Raw genomic sequence first — 23,611 nt, 5'->3', positions numbered from 1 at the left:
ACAAAAGAAACGGGGGACTCGGAAGCTCGCGCCTAGAAAGCAACAAACTAGAACAAAAACTATCTAAAAACGAACCTACCCTAACAACCCGAAAAAATCTAAAAACACACTAAACCGATCCAACACGATAGTACATGAGCCAAACCAAGCGAACTAAATAGAAATCAACAAACAGAAAAAGTTAAACGAAGGATCACGAGACAAGCCCAAGTTCTCAACCTCTAGGTCCCGCTCTTTTCAACTTTTACAATTATGTTAGGGTGAAAACAAAGTCCCACATAATCATAGGATGTAAAAGAAACAAATGTGTGAATATAAGTCAACAGACCTCCTTTTACTACTAATTGGTAGGACATGTTGTTAAGGGGTAAGCCCTCAAAAGGGTTTGTGATACTATACATTTTTTTAATGAATTTTTGTTAACCTCCAAAAAAAAAAACATGAATTATTACAAATATATAGGGTTTTATCTTTAAATTTTGTGATGTCCTATACAATTTAAGTGATACTTTGTAATATAAATTTTCAAATTAGTGGCGTCACTGAACCCCACCCACTACTTACTAGGATCGGTCCCGTCCAAAAAAATGTAACTAGCTTTTATTGGGAAAATCAACGGGAAAGATTTTGGATCACTTTTCATGTGCTACAAATGATGTGATTCAATTGGATCATAGAGGTACTCAAAGCTCGACAGAACGAGCTTTGTGGACCGGGTGGATGAGGATCCTATAGTTAGCAATTCATATGATGATAATGATCTATGTTACTAGAAAAAGATTCATGGTTGTCCATCAAAATTCAAGATCCAAATGCATAGTTTTTAAAAAAAAAAAAAATTGCATGGAAAAAAGTAATCCGGCCCGAGTATAAATAGTCTTCAGGGGCTAACAAACATAAAACACGAAACAAGTTTAAGGTTTTGAAATGACTTCATTAATACGCATTGTTTTAGAAGAAGGGAGCGCGTTTTGGGGTTGACTGCTTGCGCCTATGTCTGCGCATGGAGCTTTCACCAGTCTCACCGTTAGTTTCGTTATCAATAAGGGGTGGAGCTTGACGATGCGAGTTGCCTGTGTTGTTGCTATTAGAATTTTCACCTTGATCATGTTTATACTATATACATTATGGAAAATGATGATCAGATCAACAAATATGATGTTAAAGAAGTGTTAGTTAAGCATGATAAAAAGTGGTTATAAGTAAGTTAGTTAGTTACCTTGCAAGCAATGGAACAATAGTCGTAGTAAATTGGTCTCTTTAGGGATCGATAACAAGTGAAACAAGAGCTGTTTGGTGTCTCCTTTCCAGATCCAGCATGAGGAAGGGGATGCAGTGCTAATACCCATTTCTCATTCGAAACGTATGGCTGTATATTTTTAAATTAATAAAACAAATATACATATACCAAAAGAATACGAGTCAGTAACATTTTATAAAAGACACAAGTAAATCAATATAATTTGTTAATTTAAAAGTGCCATACATCTATTTAGGGCAGTAATATCTTAACTTTCAATAAATAATATGCATTAACAAATTCTATTGTACAAATGAATTTATGCAAAAGTGGTCACTAGTCACTACCCATATACTGTATAAAATAACTATATAAACAGACGATTCCATATATACTAGTGAAATGATCCGTGGAACCACGAGTTTGTTTAAACGAAACAGTTTAAAGATATGTTTTAGGTATTAAGTGAACGTAAATGCTAAAGTCATTTAGTTTTATGACCCGTGTAACCACAGAGTCCGACTAAGAAACTCGTCAGCTGAACATTTCATCAAACACCTAAAATGCATATTAAACAATCCACATCCAATCATAAGAGATAATATTTGTTGTCATTTTTTAAAAGTGTAAATTAAAATATAAATTTAAAATTAGTTTCCTTTTGCCTAGCTTTTAGACTTTCTCGTACTCAATTCAAAATTATTTAATTTTAATAATTAAAATAATTATTAATAAGATTTAATAATAATAATTAATTAATAAGATTTAATTTTAATTCAAAATTATTTATATTAATGACATCACCCACTATACTTAGATTTTTTTATTTTGTTTTTGATTTTTTTTAACAAAAGAATTAGTGTAATAGTTACATTATCATTATAAGATTTTAATAGAAACTATAGATGTGTCAATGTGTGTTTTGTAATAGTAACCCCAAATTCGGATCCGACTCTTATAAAATCTACTATACACACTTTTATGGCTTAACAATTAATAATGTAATTAACAATATTCATTCAAAAAAAATGACAAATCATAAGACAGTGATGAATTTAGAATAAATGTTATTAACATACGATACTTTACGATTTCAATCTTCATGAACGAAAACGACATTGATTGTGAATACATACGAAAATCACAAATTTTGCGCAGGATCTCGATCATATGCTGATCCCATAAGATCTTATAAGAATCTTGATCCGTTATGATACTATTGAACACGATTAACGAGTAAAAAACGAAAATATAAATCAATTTTGCAACATAAAATAGCTAATAGGCTAATAAATTAATCAACTAATAAAAGTAACACTAGAAAACTGCTCAACAAATCAACTCTATAGCGATATAAATTCGTTAAACTAATGTTATAATTTAAACTATTAATTTAATTTGCATTTTGGTTTTTCACATGTATTAACACAAATGTAACAATATCGGGGTATTTTATTAGGTCGTAAATTCTCAATCTTATAAAACTGATCGATTTTTATATAGTTTTAGATTTAGATTTAGATAAATTTCAAATATCAATCAATGGGTCATTTGCAACGCCGACCCTATAATAATAACCTTGCCCTTTTTTATCGAACCAACGCCCGACCCGCTAACCTTGCCCTTATTATCAAACAACGCCCGACCCGATAATAACACTCGTGAGTTAACTCGTTATTCGCAACTCAAAAACTATCAAGGAACTCGAATTGAGTAGACGGTTCCCATAACGGCCAATCGGCCATTGATCATAACCACCACAGAATTCGCGTTTGTTCAAAAACTTGTAATCAGTTCAAAGGTATGTATGTATCTATTTGGATATATTATTATAATAATTATCTTATTACTCGCATATTCCTCTCTTAGATTATTTATTAACTCTCATTTAGAAAGCTAATAGATCTTGTTTGCTTGAAAGTATATTAATAATTAGGTTTCTGTATATGTATATGTATATATGCATATATGTATATATGTATATATGTATATATAGTTGAATATTTGATTCTATTCTTACTTAGGCATTGACTTGATTAGGCTTGTTTTGAGTTTTAGCATAAGTTCCTCTGAATTACACATATTCTCTGTTGGATGAGATTTTAGTCACTTCCGTTAATTAGTTATCATTTCTTTCCATTATTAAGGTTATTCTGGTTTTCGCGTTAAATGATGACCTTTGCAGATTTTTACAGTAGTAAATAGTTGTCCGGTGACTGTATGTATTATCACCTTTGATTTATAATTCAATAGGGCAGCAGTCAAACTATATATTGCACATACTCTGTTGAAATATTTGATTGATATACTCGTTTATGAATAATATATAACATGCATTGGAAATGAAATATGTTTATATCTGCAGACTAGTTTTAGATAGGGGTTAAGCTATTTTGACTAGTTTAGTTTACGTCATACAAGTCGAGGAAAATACTAAAGTTATACCTTTTGTTGTAAAAATCCCGATAAATATCCGATTTTATTCCCTTTTCGAATTAGATTCCAAATTCCATCTAATTAATCGTTGAAAACCGGTCTTGGGTAATAGTATGATTTGAGGGATACCCAAAGCTGGTTTTAGTTGGTCAAAGTCAAAGTTGGTTCACCATTTAACTTTAATACCATTCTAAATTAATTTTTTTTTTGGAGTATTTGAACAATTTAACGATTATGTTTATCTTTCTAGATAATTATGTTGAAGTTTATGTTTATAGTTTTCTTCTATATATTTTTTACATACAATTCAAAATTTATTATTCAAATGTGGCCGATTAATTCCTTCAAGTAACCTACCGATTAATCCCCGATCAACGATTTTTATAACCTTACTAGTCTGAAAGTGTTTGTTACGTTGTTAGGAAGACGACGGCTAGCCAGATATAAATATAAATATAAATATAAATATAAATATAAATATAAATATAAATATAAATATAAATATAAACACTGTGTTTATTTGATGCTAAATGAATACATGATTAATATTTAAGTATAGAAAGAAAAATACCTGTATACATGTGCAATCGATATATTTGCTGATTTCAGTGAGGGGGGCAGCATCTTGATTGCTAAGTCTGTAGATTTGCATTTGCCTGTGACCAGCATGTTCCGACCGGCAATGATTGCACGCAGCCACATCGCAATTTACACAATAATAATTTTGTCTACCTTGGCATCCGTTACGATTTTTGCAAATCTCAAAAAACGTCCTCGCCAGAAACAGAAATATCCACCTAATAGCCCCTGGATCCTACAAAAAACAAAAACTCTTTTAGCTGAAAATTTAACATAAATAAACCTATGGATTATGGCAATAACTAATGGAACAGATATATCCATGATTATGATCTACCGTAGTTGAAAATTTTCACTTTGTTAATAATGTAGATTAGTTTCCTTGTTATTGTTAATCTTCCTTTTAATTATCACTTACTATACAACTACATTTTTTTTGGTAGAGTCTTTATTTGTACATAATTATATATGTATATTGTTTGCATGCATTTTAATACATCTAATCTACTAATTTTACAGTTCATTTGAAGAGTCACATATTGGAAACTACCTGACGTGATGAAATACATAATCTTGACGGTCAACCGTAAGTCACCTCAAACTGTATTCAGTTGTTAAAGTTTTTATGCATCTATAATTTCACACTCCACACCACATTATCACTCACTCATGTTACATAAAAATCTATGTATCATAAGATTTTAGAGTATCATTTATTTAATTGCTCACTCGACGTATCTTAAATTGTATTATACTAAAAAATATTAATAGATCAGTAGTTGAGAAGTTACCTTATAGAACTTTGTAAGCGTGGCATGTTAGGCAAACTATGATGCCAACACAAAGGTAAGCGTTGTTGTTCAGGACACAACACTAAGACATGTCGGTTTCTAGAACATAAGGACTAAATACTGTAGCTATCTTATAATAAATGTTTCATGAATTGACACTAGATTTGCCAAATTGTATAGTAAAACGTCAAAATCACTTACTATGTTCAGAATTAACAGATCACAAATAAATGAACATTAGTGTATGAAATAAGTTACTATTTCATGATTAGGAAAACATTTATTTTACTAAGTTAACATTGGAAACCCACTAAAATAAAAAGCAAAGTGTACATATGTTGAACTTTCTAACTTAATTTATATCGACTAACCTTAAAAATAAGTCCCGAACAAGATTTCAAATGTTGTTAACACAATGTAAAACACATGAAGGGTGTAGAAATACTACATAAACCACCAAATACTATCTTCAAACTTTATCAACTAAAACAAAGTAACGTAGGTGGTAACCATTGTAGTTTTAAGAGTTTTTGCAGACCATTTGACTGATTTTTTTTTTTTAATCTAAATTTTGTTTTACCAATTGACCTAAATTTTTAGTAATGGGCTAAAGGTGTCCCTTCTAGTTATATTCAATGTTGTAAAAGTCACGAGTTGGGGACGAGTCGGTCGGGACCTTGGAGGGAATAGTCGGTCGAGTCAGGGACGAGTATAACGTTGACAAACGTTGATTTCTAAAAATTAATAAAGTTAAAACATATATTTATACACACATATATTACAGATAAATATATCAAACATAAATATAGGGAACCAAATCTAATTTTATAATATATTAAATTTTTGACCAACATTGACCAACTCAGTCCGACTTTATCCGACTTTTTAGGCATTTTTAGGCGAAATGGGATAGGTTAGTCTCCAAACCGACGCGTTGGCCGACTTATATAAACAATGGTTATATCTATATAAAACTAGACCCTCAAAGCGGCTAGACAAGCATATAATAATCTAAAGGGCTTCATGTTAAGAGCAACATTTGTTACCCATTTGATGCAACAAAAGTTAACCATATGATTCTGATTGAGTTATTTAAAGTTTCTCAGTTAAAATTACCACTTGTTATCTATATTAAAATTAAAAGTGTATTCTAAAAGGTGCTCAAGTAGCAAATTTTATCAAGAGTTTTGTAACAAGTGCAACAATTAACAAACAATATTTTTGTTGCAATAATACAAAATGTACTTCAAATATGTTAGTTGTAGATAAAAAGGTTTAGAGTTTTGTACATATTACCTAAATTTATGATTGTTTTAAATAAACAACAAATACCATTTGATGAAACACATACCTCATTGGCATTCATCTTGACACCACTTGAAATGAAGTAAGTGTTAGGAGGAGAAATGATTTGAACTTGTTTTTTTATTCACTCTAATAGAGATTGGTGAAATCTTAGTACACCCCTTTTGTATTCATACCTTAGTAAGAATAAAATTTAGGCTCTTTTTAATTGTTTGATTTTTTTATATTTAAGTGTAATCTCATAATTAAACACAATTAATGTATAAAAAGTTGTTTGACTAGTTATACATTCTGTAATAAAGACTAAAAAATATATTCAAAACATATTTTATATGAAAAAAAAACATATTTTATATTAAAAAGTAAGGATCCTTAGAGATTATACTTAATACCTTTATTATCATTCAATGTAAAGAATGTGCGTATATGGTAATGTAACTTTATATTTGCTAAAAAAACTTATGAAATGACTTGCACATAGGAATATTATTATGTTTACTTCTTCGGAATGAAGTTTTTTGTCTTCTCTATATGTGACATACATAAATGTATATCTATTATTGCCAAACATAATATATTGAGAATTATAATATTTATTTGATATCCAAATTGTGAATTAAGAAAATGATAATTTGTAGTAGTGTTACAAATAATAGAATGTTTAGGCTATGTCTGGTTCACAAAACTTGTAGGAATTTGAATTTATTTTAAGGATATGTTACTTTTTGGCAAAATGTAAGAATATCGAATCCTTCGAATTCCATGATTTACAGACTCCAAATATTTCGTATGAAATGTTTCCATTGGAATACATAATTTCGATAAAAAATTTCTTTAATTATTGCTTTCTATTATATTTTTAATAGTGATATTGATATTTATTAAGTAATATGTTATTATTATATTTATTAATTATTATTTTCTTTTAAGTTAGCTATAACTTACTTTTTTATAATTTTATTTATAATAAATATTACGCATTGTATCTTATTAGATCTATTATAATATAATGTCCTGTAATTAATTACTATTTACTATTATACAATATAATGTATAATTATATCACCTTTACCTTATTGTATTATATTTAAAGTGTTATTGTATCATATTTAAAGTGCTAACGTTAATATATTATTATATTAATTGTTATTGAAATTTGATATACTAGATTACATTTAATTCTTATTATTATAATTGTAATGTAATATTCAAAATCATTAATACATAAATATAATCAAAGATGTTATGTAACAATCATAAATTTTTATCTAATCAGATGTAATATATTTATGCTTATCAAATACTAATAAATTGTTTCATTCATATTCACTTTAAACCTCTACTTTTACATTATTTATGATTAATATTACTAACTCGGTTAATTCATTTTCTATTAACTGGAATCACGGATGCATGACACATCTAAGTTCAAGTATACAAATTATTGCAAGTTCCTATTCTTTTATATTCAATTTCATTTGACATATTTCAGCTCTTCAACAAAATATTATGCTAACCAAAATGAGCCCTTCTTGAGCCGAGTTCGAGTCTAAAGCTTTAAGGCTTGTTGAGTTATTAAGCTTTGTCTAACTTAATAGACTTTAGCCGAGGTCAAGCTCGACTCGTTTGCAGCCCCACACCACCTAAGATATACTGGTATATATTATTATTATTTTATATTGTGAAAATGAATATCGGGATATCATATAATTTAGAAACTATTGCATACGCAAGATTGGGTACACTTTTTGTTGTTGGTCTTCAATTTGTCATAAGTCTACTCTTACTAGTTTTGAATAATAAATCTAAAAATGAGGTGACTCGCGAGTCGTACAAATAAAAAATAGACAAAACCTATAGTTATTACGAAAAAAATTAAGAAATGATTAAAGTTTGTTTTAAATCAACTAGTCGGGTAAAGCCTTAAACGACTTTACTGTTGACCCTGATACCAGTAGGGCTGTAATCGCGTGAGCTCAATCGGGTTCGAGCACGACATGATTGTGATGACCCGGGAATTTCCGACCAAATCTAAACTTAATTTTATATGATTTCGACACAATAAGTAAAGTCTATTAAATTGAGTTTCATAATGTTTGAACTAATTCCATGAATGCATTTGACTTTAACCATCTCCGACGATTCACGAACAATTATTTGTAAATAAATATGTATATATATATTATATAAATATAAATATAAGAATATATAATATTATGATTTAACAATGGATACTTTAATTAATTGAAATGTAATAATTAGGATATTTAAGTTACTGTTAAAAGAAATATATATATAAATAAATATAAATATGTTATTATGAATCTATATGGGATTTCTATTAAATAAAATACATAAAATATAAAAATATTAACTATTCTGTAGATGGCATCACATAATATAACATTACATAATTTATAAATGGTATTATATTAAATTACATGTTTGCATATAATTAATATATTAATACTATTTTCATTACTCCCTTTATCATTATTGTTATTAATATTCTTATTAATATTCGTAATGATATTACTTCTAATATAATATATATATATATATATATATATATATATATATATATATATATATATATATATAACATATATATAACCTGATATGTTTAGTTGTATTATTAATATTGTAGAGATTATTATTACAATTATCATTAAAAATCATTGTCTTTATTATAGTTATCTTTATTATTAATTTTATTATTATTACCTATATAATTATTAATAGTATTAATATATACTTATTTATTTATTAATACAAACTATAAATAATCAGGTATATATAAATTCTTATATATAGAATCCAGTTACAGATATTTATATATAAAAAAAAACAGATACTGATATATTAAGAAATCTATACTATTATTATTATTAATTAATATTATTATTATTAATAGTATTATTATTATTATATATATTATATGTAAAAAAATAAATAAACAAAACGCGTATATATCTGTTAATCGCTATCTCCTTCTGTTTTTTCTGACCCGTGAATGCATCGAACCCTACACACTTTTTTTATCAATTTTTTGTTGACTTCTGTATCAATCAGTTGAACCCCTATAGGTATATTGTGATAGCTGTAAGAGTTAGAAGAAAACAGATTTATTTTTTCTTTCTTCTTTTCTTTCTTCTTTTCCCCTGTTCGGTTACTTTATATTTAACTTTTGAAAATCCTTTAATGCAGTTCTCTTATAAATCCTTCAATTAATGTATCTCAAAAATCTCAAGTCTTAATTCCTCGTATCGAGTATCAATTGTCGAGTCAAAGTTTTTGTTCTTAAAAGTCAAACCGGGGTTCATCAATCGAATTGGAAATTCCTGTGATGAATTAAGTTGAATCAATGATTCCATTAGCTTCAAAAGGTGAATTGCAACCTATTTCGTTTTATAATCTCTGTCTGAAACAATTCGGAATTCAAAAATCAATTTATTTATTTTTTTGTATTCACGACTGCACAGCAGTCGGTTTTTTTTTCATTTTCTTTTAAAAATCGATCGAGGTATCAATTAAAAGGAGTTTATGATTATGTTTTAAAGCTTAATATTTTTGTGTTGTAAAAAAAAAAAAATTCGATCTCTGGTTGTCTGAATAAGAGGTAGAAGATGAAAAGGGAAACAGGAAAACAATCAGGTTAAATATATTAAAGGTATCATTTAAATCAGAAAATAGCAGCAGCGTGATGGTCTAGGTGTGTGTCGGGGTAGCGGGAGGTTGCGGGTTCGAGTCCCGTCTTGGACAGTCCACTTCTTTTTAGTGCTATTAAGGTATAATTTAATATCATTATTATTATTTTTATTAATATTGTTATCACTATGATTATTATTATTATTATTAGTATTATAGTAATTATTGTTATGAATATCTTTGATACAAATATTAAAAGGGTTACTAAAGGTTTGTATTATTAATTATTATTATTATTAACATAACTTAGGATATTATCATATATTTTTTTTACTAGTATTATCAATACTAAAATGATTATTATTAGTATTATTATAATTTTATTAGTATTGCTAGCATCATTATAACTAAAAGGATATTTAACATGTTGATAACGTAAGTGTAGGATAAAAGATGACATAATAGAGATTATAGGAAATGATTATAAGAATTCATGTAAAAGTCATGAGTTGACTATGAAATAAAGTTACAAGAAACTACAAACATTAGTTTAGAAACTAAATACGAAAATTATGATTACTATGACCATGATTATAAAAGTTTTAATAATATTGTTAAACTTATGAATATAAAAACCGAGTATAAGTGTTATTATGAAAATGATTAATATTTTAATTGATTTATGATTTAAAAGAATTACTACAATCATCATAAATATTGTTTCTATTGTTATAAAGCTTAGTATTACTATCATTATTAATATCGTTATTTTTATTAACATTATTATCATCACTATCATTATTGTTATTATATAATATCAATATTATTAGTACTAATATTAATATTATCATAATTATTAAATTCTCAAGCGAAAACTATTTGTATAAATATATATTTAACACAAACTTAACTATATTTATCAAACCTACTAATATCAATTATATAAATACTTACAAATAACAAACTATCAATTTTTAAATATAACATTAGACATGTATGTATATAAAAATAGATATTAATAAACTATGTAAATATTAAGTATTATGAATATATACACAAATTAAACATACATAATATATATAAATTAAAGATACAATAAATAAATTTATTCAGTTACGATTATATGTTTTAATATAAATAAACAAATGATATAGGTTCGTGAATCCGAGGCCAACCCTATTCTTGTTCAATGTCGTCATATGTATTTTTACTACAAAATACATTAGGTGAGTTTCATTAATCCCTTTTTAAATGCTTTTGCAATATATATTTTTGGGACTGAGAATACATGCGCTGCTTTTATAACTGTTTTACGAAATAGACACGAGTAAATGAAACTACATTCTATGGCTGGATTAGTAAACCGAATATGCCCCTTATTATTAAGTCTGGTAATCTAAGAATTAGGGAACAGACACCCTAATTGACGCGAACTCTAAAGATAGATCTATCTGGCTCAACAAGCCCCATCCAAAGTACCGGATGCTTTAGTACTTCGAAATTTATATCATGTCCGAAGGAGGATCCCGGAATGATGGGGGATATTCTTATTTACATATTGTGAATGTCGGTTACCAGGTGTTCAATCCATATGAATGATATTTTGTCTCTATGTATGGGACGCTTATTTATGAGAAATGGAAATCTTGTGGTCTATTAAAATGATGGAAATGATTATTTATGTTAAACTAATGAACTCACCAACCTTTTGGTTGACACTTGAAAGCATGTTTATTCTCAGGTACGAAAGAAATCTTCCGCTGTGCATTTGCTCATTTTAAAGATATTACTTGTAGTCATTCATGACATAATTCAAAAGACGTTGCATTCGAGTCGTCAAGTTTATCAAGATTATTATTAAGTTAATTATAGTTAGATATATTATAAAATGGTATGCATGACGTCAACCTTCGATATAATGAAAGATTGTCTTTTCAAAAACGAATGCAATGTTTGTAAAATGTATCATATAGAGGTCAAGTACCTCGCAATGTAAACAACTGTTGTGAATCGTTTATAATCGATATGGACTTCGTCCGGATGGATTAGGACGGGTCCTTACAATGATCATTTAGGATCAACTCGTGTTCAACTCGTTAGCTCAACTCAAAGCATGCTTGAGCTCGACTAAAATAAAATTCAGGAGGGTTCAGGCTTGGTTCCAAAATCTTGAATTTTTATTAATAATAATTTGTTTTTTCAAACTTACATAATGTGGATTTTAAAGAAAAATCAATAAAATATCATTTTAAGTATATATAATTTTTTTTTTGTTGTAAAATTTAGTCAAAAACTTTATAAAATAGTATGATTATATTTAAATATAATAATAATAATAGAGCTCAGTTTGCTATACTCTTTTGTTTCCTAGCACATCAATAGTGGTATAGGTTTAATTTCAAGTATCCTGATATGTCTAGATATATGATTGTAATCGTATTGGTATATATATCGGTATGCAATTATTCATCCTATATTTAGGTTATTCAGTGTTGTTCATCCTGGTTCTTGATTTACAACCTGACATATCTATAATTTATTCTGACCGAATCGAATCTGGAACTGAAATATTCAAAAGCAAATCTGACTTAAAAATGGTCTCCGCAACCATCTTACAAAATGTTTTAAAACTTCCAACAAAAATCTAATCCATCTAAGAACATGTCCCAAATTGTTGGGCAGATGCATACAAAAGTTCATAGCTTACAAAAATAAATGTGAATCCAAATGGTCCCTATAGCCATAGCCATTCTAATTAAAGGAGAAACTATTTTATCCGACTCAAGCTTTAGAATAATGGAGACCTCACTGGGACCCCCTTGCGTCTACTTGGCCCACGTGGCCTCTTATAATTCTTGCCAGTACCATTTTCACCATTACCATATGCACCATTGTCAGGTGGAGTAGGTTTAACTGTTGGTTTGTTGGTTTTCTTTTTTCCATTATCCATCTGAAACTGTTCTTTGGAAAATTGATTAGCTACATTAAATTGGTGTAAAAAAGAAAGAACCTGAAGATGAGTAATTATATAGAGCGATAAGTTATGATAATTTTGAGTGTAACATTAGTAGTAGTTGTCCTTTTTTAAAGAATAAGTACCTTGCAAGCAATAGAGCAGTAATGGTAGTGCTTAGGTGATATGAGTTTCCTGGTGCAGGTACGTCAACAGATATTTGGTTCGATTTGGGCTGATCTGGTGTGGGGTAGGGATGAAGGGCCAACGTTAACCTTCCGTTAGACATATATGGCTGCAATTAAAAAAAAAAAAAAAAAAAAACAAGACTAATATCACTACACAAAGTATATATTTATGAACATTATAACTTTACATTTCGTTAGCGCCTTATAACATGTATAAGGGATAAAAATCTGTCATCTAGGGTTCTATCTTAGGTTCAAGGTTGGAAAAGTTGCGAGATGAAGACGAGCCAGCCTGGACTTTGAAATGACTAGTCGGCCGAGTAGGGACTAGTCGGACGTTGACTTTTAGTAATTTATATATTTAACATACATATATTATGCATAAATATATCAGACATAAATATTTCAAATGTATATATTTCAAACATATGTATAAGGCACAAAATCCGAGTACAAAAAATAACAAATTTTGACCAACCTTGACTTTGACTGACTCCGACCCGACCCGGAAACTCGGAAAGACACAGACCAACTTTGACTTGACTTTTTAGCGTTGACCGACCAATTAGACATTTTTGGGCTAAACGGAACATGCTAGTCATCAAACCGACTAGTAGGCCGTCTTGGCCGCTGTTTACAACACCTGCTTAGGTTTAAGTGATATTACTGTTTGTTACATTATTCTGTTGACTGAAGCTTTTGTCTAAATATGGAATATGGAATTACTGCTAAAGCATAGAAAAAGGTGTTTAATTTATAAGAAACTGAAACTACCTGTATTCTTAAGGTATCAATATGTCTGGTCATCTGATCGAGGGCAACTACGTCTTTTCGGACATGCCTGTAGATAGTTATTGCCCTGTGATCAGAATGAGTGCCTTCAGACATGCAGTGTTGGCATGCAGCCGTTTGACAGTCAATGCAGTATTGATTCAGATTATTATTGCATTGTTTGTGCATGTGCACTCCACATGCCAAAAAGAAAGACTGCGCGAGAAAGTAGTTGAGCCACCATATATCCCCAGCCACCTACGATTAATGAAATCTTTTCTAATTCGAGAATTTAGATCAAACAAATGATTATTATGATCATATACCATTACATCTATATACAGGAACACATACAATAGCCTAGAATAAGAGTACACGTAAATATCTAACATGTATTGTGTATGGGTGAATGTGTCTTCCTCTAAAGTGATGTTCGTATGAATGTTTGTGTACACATGTATCTTCATGTATTGTGTATTTCGTGCTTTGCATTTAACCAGGACCCCGTCTTGGTAATTGGGTATGTATGTGTATGCAGGTATGTTTGCGTTTGTATGGAGGTACGTGTATTTATGTACGCATGTTTAGGATTTAGGGTATGGATGCATGCATGTTTAGGTACGGTTGTTTTTTGGTATGTATGTTTATGATTGTTTTATATGTGTGCATATATGTTTGCTTTGTGTATGTTTATGGATGTTTGTATCTTTTTGTATGTATGTATGTATGTATGTATGTATGTATGTATGTATGTATGTATGCGTATGTAAGTATGCTTATGTTTGTTTCTATGTTTTGTATGTTTATGGATGTAGGTTTGTTAGTGTGTATGTTGGTATTCGTATATGTGGGTATGTATATATGTACGCATGTATGTTTCATGTATATATGTTTTATGTATTGTTTAGGTACGTACGTATGTGTGTGTGTGTGTGTGTTGAACTCCGCACAGCAGTCTAAGGTACGTTTCCATATATGTGTGTGTGTGTGTATATATATATATATATATATATATATATATATACACACACATTTTTTTTTTTTTTAGTATTATGACTTATCATTATTATTAATATATATATATATATATATATATATATATATATATATATATATATATATATATATATATATATATATATATATATATATCATAATACTAAAAAAAATACATATATATATATATATATATATATATATATACGGCCTATTATAAGAGGCAACATCAAGCATCGATTTATTGGCGACTTGACTACCGTTTAGAGGCTAAATTGAACTCCAGGCTTGATTTAAAACCCATGAAAATTTGCTTCTACCATTTTCATGGCGTCCCAATTTTATTACTTTTTATCATGTATGTATCTACTTTATTCTTTTTATTTATGTATGTATCTCTATTTATTTAAACAGGGGTTACACTTCTTGCTTGATAGGTTTGATTGGTCCTAGTGGTAGATACTTGAGGTGTATACCTCTTTTTAGCAGCTGCAATAGTATCTTCTTGCAATTTGGCTAGACAATATGTATCTTTTAATGATTTTGGCTTAAACATTCTCACAAGCAACTCTATCTCCTTCTGCAACCCTCCCAAGAATAGGCTAATAGCTTGTTTTTCACTAATCTCTACCTTGTTTAAAAGCACTTCAAACTCATCCTGATATGCTTGCACAATTGTTGTTTGTCTTAGATTCTTAAGCTCTGACATTGGATCTTCCACACTTGATCCAAACCTCTTCTGGATTGCTTCAGCATATGTGTTCCAATCCACATGTTCACCATAGATCTTGATGTATTGTTGATGCCAATTTAATGCTTTATGATAGAGATGAATGGAAGCAATTTTGACTTTGTTCTCTTCTTCTACTCCATCCACAAAAAAGAATTGATTACAGCGATAGATCCAACCCTTGACATATTCTCCTTCAAATTTAGGGAAGTCTAATTTGGTTATTCTTGTCAACTACATTCCACCTCTTCTGTGCAGATTACTACCACCTTCACCAGTCTTCATTTTCTGCATCTCAGTTGTCAGGTAATTTTGCTGCACTAGAACGCTCTTGAGTTGATTAGTTGTAGTGACCCGACAAAATCGTCATTGACGGCGCCGTTAACTTAGGTCCCATTACGTGGTCATAGTCCCTATATGAGACGCTTTTGACCAAAATTATGTTGTGTTCATTTGAAACGTACAAGACTTACAAAGTTTAGTTTACTAAACGGTTCGACAACAAGTTAAGTTTACAAAAGTTATAAAGTATAAATGAAATAACTTGCGACATAATTAGTTTAAAATCACGGTTTGCTATAAATAGGTAAGTATGTATGCTTAAGTTAAATCCAAAAGTGCTATCGCTAGCGTATGCATGTATGCTTGACTCCAAGCAAGTAATCAAAGTGTGCCGAAGCATGTATCAAGTAGTCAAGTATGAACCTGAGAAACATATAGAAAACTGTCAACGAAAAACTTTGGTGAAATCATAGGTGTTTGTAAACGTTGTTTTTGAACCACAAGATTTTGTATAGTTGATTATCCAAATCGTTTGCATTCCAAAAGTTGTTGTTTGTATCGCGAGCACCCAATTATCAAACTTAACTGTTTTGTACCCTGTTACGTAGTGTTAGAACATACACTATACTCGAAAATATATTTCATCCGCTAACGGTAGCGAACCGTCCGAATGAGGCTCGTCAAGCCCATGTGATCACATAATATAAGTTCACATTTACACCCTGCAAGTGTAACTAATGATAATTGAATTGAGGCTTTTTGTTCTAACTCGCACGTGGAATGTTTGTTTTCGTACTTGTGTTCAAAGTATAAAGTATCATCCGTATAAAATGTATACAAAGTATATGTTTCTCAGCCCACGATTTAAAAGTATAAAAGTTATTGAAAAGGTGGGACTATGATCTCACCTCGAGTGCACGAGTATAAATGTACTTCACAAAGTAAATGTGTGCATGAAAGTTGTTTAGTCTTGACCTAAACAAGTAACTTGTATCAATTAACCGGTTACGACACATGATCGGGCGAAATGTGTTCAATTAGTCTTATGGCTCGTTACGACTCGAATATATAGCATGTGAATCACGTTGTCAAGTTTCATGCAAAAATCAAGTATAAAAGCACGTTAGAACGATTGCAAAAGTGCTTGGTTAAGTTTGACTAAAAGTCAAACTTGGTCAAAGTCAACGAAAAAGTCAACGGGGTCGGGTCGGGTCGGGTCCCGAACTATTTTTCTGGGGTTTTTAATCATGTACAAGCATGTTGGCCAAGTTTCATGTTGATCGGGGGTGCGTAGCATAGTTAGAATTAATTGAAAATGTGTATTTTTGGACATCAGGGGCCCGGAGTGGCGCTCCAGGACCCTGAGCGGCGCTCAGTATAGCTGTTCAGCAAGTCTGGCAGCTTTTGAACACTCAAGCACGAATTCAACTTCAAACAATCATAACTTATGAACCGTAAACATTCAAAACACGTATCTTATATCGTTGAAAAGGTATTTTGACAAGGAATACAACTAAACATATTTCATAAATCAAATCCATCATTAACAACAATGAAAACCTCAATAAATGATCGTTAAATGTTCATAATCAAAGTTTCAAGTTCATAAAACGCATTTCTTGACTCGGGAATCCAATTTAAACATACGATACGCCGTTTTGAAGGTAATGAAACATACAATACAACTAAACACTTACTAACAACATTTCATAGCATTCAATGCATCAAAAATTCATTTTAAAGTTCATCAAACCCTAACCAAAATCATGAATTCATCAATTTTGTAAATAAAGCTTTTCTAAATCAACCTACACATCAAAATGAAACTAATGATGCTAGTAACACATTTAATACATTAACTTTAACATTTAAACAACATTTAATCAACCAAAACTCAAGATTAAACAAACCCATTTCAAGTTCATGCTAGTTTATGCAAAACAACAAGATCGAGCAAATAAATCATATATTCATGCTAGACACGAGCCATAGACACTAACTAACACCATTTCAAGTCAAAAACACGAATTAGAGAAATCTAGAGTTTTAGAAATGTTACCCAAACGAGATGAAATTGGTATCAAATTGTAGAGGATGAAGAGAGGATTCCAAATATATAATTTGTTTTGTTGTAAGCTCCCTAGATCGAATTTGGATGATGATTTAATGAATTTGGAAGTTGAGAGCAAAAATGGAAGAAAAGAAAGAGAGAAAGAGAAGGGTGATTGAATGAGTGGTGGTGGTGGGATTGACTAGTTGACCTAGTCAACTAGTTTGATCTCTTGGCAAGTTTAGTCCCTCGAGTTTAAAAACGGGTGAGTGAATTAACCAAACGAATATTTTAAAACGCTAGAGTAACCGAGAGATGCTATAATCAAATAACGGAAATATTAAGAACGTTAGTTAACGAAAGACACGAATTTAGATAACAAAAGATATTATCTAAAAAAAAAAAAGACGGTGTTAAAAATAAATTTGACGGAAAAACGCGGGATGTTACATTAGTCAACTCTGTGATGGTATTCTGCAATCCTGCCATGGATGAATTCACAATCTCAGTGATGCTTTCTTTCATTTATTCATCTACGGCTGAACTTCTTGTAGACGTCACCGTTATTATGAATTTCTTCAAATTCGATCGATTCCACAGGAAATCGCTCTGATACCAATTGATATGATCCAATTAGGAACACAAATGATTCGAAAATGAATATATAGTTCAACATAATCTCTGATTATCAAGAACAAAGATTGGAATTGAACTATTGACTTTTATTGACTAATTGTCGTTTTACAGAAATTGGGGAAGATGAATGAATTACAACAGAAATTGATTAACTAATGTGAAACGGAATTACAGACTCTACTAATAGCTAGCTCCAACACAACAAACTCTAACAAACTAACCGTAATTGCACAAGTCAACCAAACCGTTACAAAAGTCAACATCGTCTTCCTTGAGCTTATTCCATCCCACGTGCTACTCACATGCTTCTGGTACTAAAGATAACTCGTGCAGGTCACGTGATCATTTTAAATTCATATCATACTGTGGTATTACAACTACAATTATAATGAATTTGATGTTATAATTACATGAAAAATCCTTTAGTTCTGAACTAAGTTGTATTTTTATTGAGGTTGATTACAGTAGCTATGTTATATATTTATAAAATGTTTGATTCTGTAACCACCTCCTATTTACTGATGATGTAATTATGATAATTTAAGTGAAGGATTTTATTATAAATTCATTTCGTTTCCATTAGATTATAATTGAACTGTAGGTTACAAATTGCTGATTATGTATAATCTACAGCTAGGAACAAGGTAAAAGTAGCATTCCTTAGTGTTATTACATAGTGACATTATCAATTATCAATAAATAAATGAATAATGCATTTATTTTTTGTTTTTATTCATTTATTTATTTAATATTTAATGGAGGTTATTGTTATCTTCTCCTGCTGCAGTTGTGAATTGTATGAATAACGCATTTAGTCGTTAATTGACAAATCCGTTCTAAATACGTTGAACCAAATCTGTCTACCACTCGCAAAATAGAATTTCAAATCGTTCAATACTGTAAGTCCCGAAATTTCAAATCCCCAAACCAAACACCCCTTCATCCTTAATGGGGGCTTTGCGGCTTCCTTCACTGACATCCGTTTTTTCCGCTTCTTCTGCCCGCTCATCCCTGCTTCTCCGTCGTAGTAATCACCTACATGTTCGAAAACTTACGTCTACGACTAAAGTTTTCGCCAATAGTAGTCCAGTCACAGAAGTTGCTCCTCCACCTGAATCAAACCAAAAACAATCTTCTATTCAGGAACAAGGCATAACACCTCGTTCTCAAGATTTCAATGCGTGGTATCTCGATGTTATTTCGATGGCTGAACTTGCTGATTACGGTCCTGTTCGTGGTACTATGGTTATTCGACCCTACGGTTATGCCATTTGGGAAGCTATTCAGGTATATTCTTTTAGTTTAGTTATTTAACCTGTATTATCATAATACTTGTTTTTAGAAGGTTATAGTATAAATTACATAAGTTTATTTTTTTTGTATGGCAGGATTATTTGAATCTTAAATTTAAGGAGACTGGACATAGTAACATGTATTTTCCACAGGTAGGCTTTTTTAATCATTTTTTTTTTTTTTTTTTTTTTTTGTAATAATGGAAGTTTGTTGGTTATTTATATAGTTTGATGAAGAGAGTTTGATTGTTTTATGGATGCAGTTTATACCATATTCGTTTATAGAGAAGGAAGCTAGTCATGTTGAGGGTTTTAGTCCTGAATTAGCTCTTGTGACTGTTGGTGGAGGGAAAGAACTTGAAGAAAAACTTGTGGTATTATTTTCGTTACTCAGTTTTATTTGATAATTTTTTTTTTTTTTTTTTTTTTTTTTTGGAATTTGAGCCAGAGATGTATGTATGGATGTTGAAGGGGCTCTGATTATTGCAACTTGTGAGGCTCTTTCAGGTTCGACCTACTAGTGAAACAATCGTGAATCACATGTTTACACAGTGGATTCATAGTTATCGTGATCTTCCTCTCATGATTAACCAGGTTTTTCTTACTTATGTGTCATCTTTTGTCAATTTTTTGTCTGGTTCATTGACTTATTCATTTTCTTGTTTATTTATTATTATTTATTTGTTAATACTAGTGGGCAAATGTGACAAGATGGGAGATGCGCACCAAACCCTTTATTAGGACTCTTGAATTTCTCTGGCAAGAAGGGCATACTGCACATGCTACTCCAGAGGAAGCCGAAAAGGAGGTTTTTTTTATCTGTTTTTTGTGTATAGTACACTAACTTTTGTATCATCTAAAATGTATATGTTGTTAAAACTGCAGGCGATGCAAATGATTAATGTCTATACAAAGTTTTCTTATGAGGAAGCTGCAATACCTGTAATTCCAGGTCGAAAATCAAGGGTAGAGACATTTGCTGGAGCCGATAGAACTTATACAATTGAAGCTATGATGGGTGATCGTAAGGCCTTGCAGGCTGGAACTAGCCACAATCTGGGACAAAACTTTTCTCGTGCTTTTAATACACAGGTTACCTTTTCAAGTCTAATTAATGCTATAAGGTCTTACTTGGTGCCAAGTTTAGGTAATATGTACAGGTGGAGGTAAAAGGAAACTAATTTTGTATTTGACTTGGGGGTAAACTTGGAAAATCCGTCAAAATTGGTCAAAATTGGTCAAAGTCAAACTTGGTCAACATCTGAGTACTCCTCGAGTAACTTGCCTAGTACTTTCGAGTTGCGATTTTTCAACCTTTTTACTACTCAACAACCATTGACCCTGAAGCATAAATCTTTTTTTATATAGTTTGCTGATGAAAATGGTCAAAGGCAACATGTATGGCAAACCTCATGGGCTATAAGCACTCGATTTGTTGGTGGTATAATCATGACCCATGGAGATGATACTGGATTAATGCTTCCTCCGAGGTTGGCATCTGTGCAGGTGTTGTTCTTCAACCTGAAGCTTTTATCCATAATTTTGTACAAGTTTACAATATGCTTTAGTTGTGGTAGGGACTTTGACGTAAACTTTTAGTGTAGTTTTATAAATAGTATGCACGTCTATTTTTGAATTTAGTTTCATGACCAGTTACATGAGTTATAGCATGTTAAAAGTCTCTTTTATGATTTCAACAAGGTGGTGATCGTACCAATTTGGAAGAAAGCTAATGAGAAGAACGAAGTTCTTGGTGCTGCATTGTCTATCAAAGACGTTCTTCATAGTGCCGGGATCAAAGTAAAGCTGGATGATTCCGATCAAAGAACACCAGGATGGAAATTCAATTTTTGGGAAATGAAGGTGAGCATGATTTTCTTTTTGTTTTTATTATTATTTTTTTAATTATAATTTTTGTTTTAATTTATTTATATGTATATCTCTTGCAGGGAGTTCCTATAAGAATTGAAATCGGCCCACGTGATGTTTCAAGTAATAGTGTGGTTATATCTAGAAGAGATATTCCTGGAAAACCGGGGAAGGTTTTTGGAATCTCGATGGAACCGTCGGTTCTCGTACCATATGTCAAAGAAAAGCTGGATGAGATCCAATTGTCCTTATTGGAAAAGGCTACGTCTTTTCGAAACAGGTATACAGTTCAATTCATGTTGTTTGGAAACAGGTATACTGTCCAATTCATGTTGTTTCGAAGCAGGTATACAGGAGATGAAGAATCTAATGTTTTTTTACTACCATTGTTACTTGATATAATTAGGTTTTGTATCTTGCACCGTTCCCCATGCAACCAAATTTGCAGTGCAAATGATAAGATTGTGACAAATATTCTGATCTGTTTTGCATTCTTTTTTTTTCTTCTATTTGTTGAGTAATAATATCTAAGAAATAGTCGTAGAGATGCACCTTTTTAAGGGGTAATAATGGTAACGAGTATTTGATTTCTGTGCAGTAACATTGTGGATGTGAACTCATATGACGAACTCAAAGAGGCAATATTGCAGGGGAAATGGGCTCGAGGTCCATGGGTCGGAAGGTATGTTAGCTTTTTATTGTGAAATTGACAAGGTTGTAAAATACCTAGGCGGGGACCACTTTCATCGGCCAATTCGGGGACTAATCAGATTAGACCTTTTTTACATTTATATAATAAAGTTTTCAAAATTTTTGTGTATTTATACATAGAACCATAAACATAAATATAATTGTCTAAACATAAACATAAGTGTCTAGAAACATAAACGTAAACATAAATCATTCAATTTTCCAAGAATAAAATGTTGATCCCAACTTTGATTGAATAATCCTGACTTTGACCCGTTGACCATCGTTGGCTGACTTTTAAGCTGAAACAAGGCTAGTTGAGTTGCATTAGCCCTACATCACGAATTCTACAACCCTGAAAATTGCCACGATACATGGTCCAAACTCCAGATATACGTTTTGAATCTCTCTTTCAGTATACCAAGTTTATATAAATGTTGTTCTTTACTTGCAATTTTTAGTATTTGTGTTTTGTTGTGATAATTATGTTTACAAATAGTCTAGGCAACTCCACTGTCAAAATTTATAATCTTCCACCAGAAAATATAGACAACCTGTCAATGACAACAATAGTGACCAGTTTGTTGTACAGTACAAGGTGACATGGTGCAACAATAGTGTTCATTATCTTCATTTACAGCTCAGTTCGTCACATATTAATAGTACATTGTTCCTGGCTCTATGTAACTTTTGACCTCTTTATTTAACAGTGATGAAGACGAATTGAAGGTCAAAGAAGAAACAGGGGCAACTCTTAGATGTTTTCCTTTTGATCAACCTCAAGGGGGGCCAAAGAAGTGCCTGATGACTGATGGGCCAGCAGACGAAGTCGCAATTTTCGCTAAATCTTATTAAATCACCCTTCTTAACAACTATTATCAGGTGTTCATTCTACTCTTAATTCCTGGTTATTATCTTTGCATAAAATATTACCATGACATGCTAAAAGAAGATATCTGTTATTCTAATTCTTCAATAACAACAAAGAATAATACTTCGTTTAATTACGCATTGGCATGGAATGTTCATAATTCATTGCACAACATTATTTCCCATCATGTGTTTTGAATTGAACATTGTGTACCCATGGGGTTTTATGAATGATTAAAGATTGATTGTTATTGGTGGGCTCATTAGTGCATACTTTCTTTATGC

General features: G+C 30.8%; 1 protein-coding gene across 1 annotated transcript; it reads left to right on the top strand.

The window, feature by feature from the left end:
- The first annotated feature begins 2,905 nt into the window (after positions 1-2,905).
- LOC139897975 (proline--tRNA ligase, chloroplastic/mitochondrial-like) lies at positions 2,906-23,345 on the top strand. Its single transcript, XM_071880693.1, has 14 exons — positions 2,906-3,041; positions 4,775-4,841; positions 9,971-10,139; positions 19,393-19,892; positions 19,994-20,050; positions 20,161-20,271; positions 20,405-20,491; positions 20,592-20,705; positions 20,783-20,989; positions 21,266-21,403; positions 21,599-21,760; positions 21,847-22,046; positions 22,365-22,448; positions 23,167-23,345. The coding sequence occupies exons 4-14, from the start codon at positions 19,554-19,556 to the stop codon at positions 23,309-23,311; spliced, it is 1,644 nt and encodes a 547-aa protein (XP_071736794.1). The 5' UTR covers positions 2,906-3,041; positions 4,775-4,841; positions 9,971-10,139; positions 19,393-19,553; the 3' UTR covers positions 23,312-23,345.
- Positions 23,346-23,611: the final 266 nt, after the last annotated feature.

Source organism: Rutidosis leptorrhynchoides, chromosome 3 (assembly GCF_046630445.1).
Source record: "Rutidosis leptorrhynchoides isolate AG116_Rl617_1_P2 chromosome 3, CSIRO_AGI_Rlap_v1, whole genome shotgun sequence".
Lineage (NCBI taxonomy): Eukaryota > Viridiplantae > Streptophyta > Magnoliopsida > Asterales > Asteraceae > Rutidosis > Rutidosis leptorrhynchoides.
This window is presented reverse-complemented; position numbering and strand designations above follow the sequence as displayed.

Coding starts and splice junctions, on each gene's coding strand:
- LOC139897975 (XM_071880693.1), top strand. CDS start 19,554: ATGGGGGCTTTGCGGCTTCCTTCACTGACATCCGTTTTTTCCGCTTCT. Junction 20,051..20,160: donor GTAACATGTATTTTCCACAG/GTAGGCTTTTTT, acceptor TTATGGATGCAG/TTTATACCATATTCGTTTAT. Junction 20,990..21,265: donor CTCGTGCTTTTAATACACAG/GTTACCTTTTCA, acceptor TTTTTTATATAG/TTTGCTGATGAAAATGGTCA.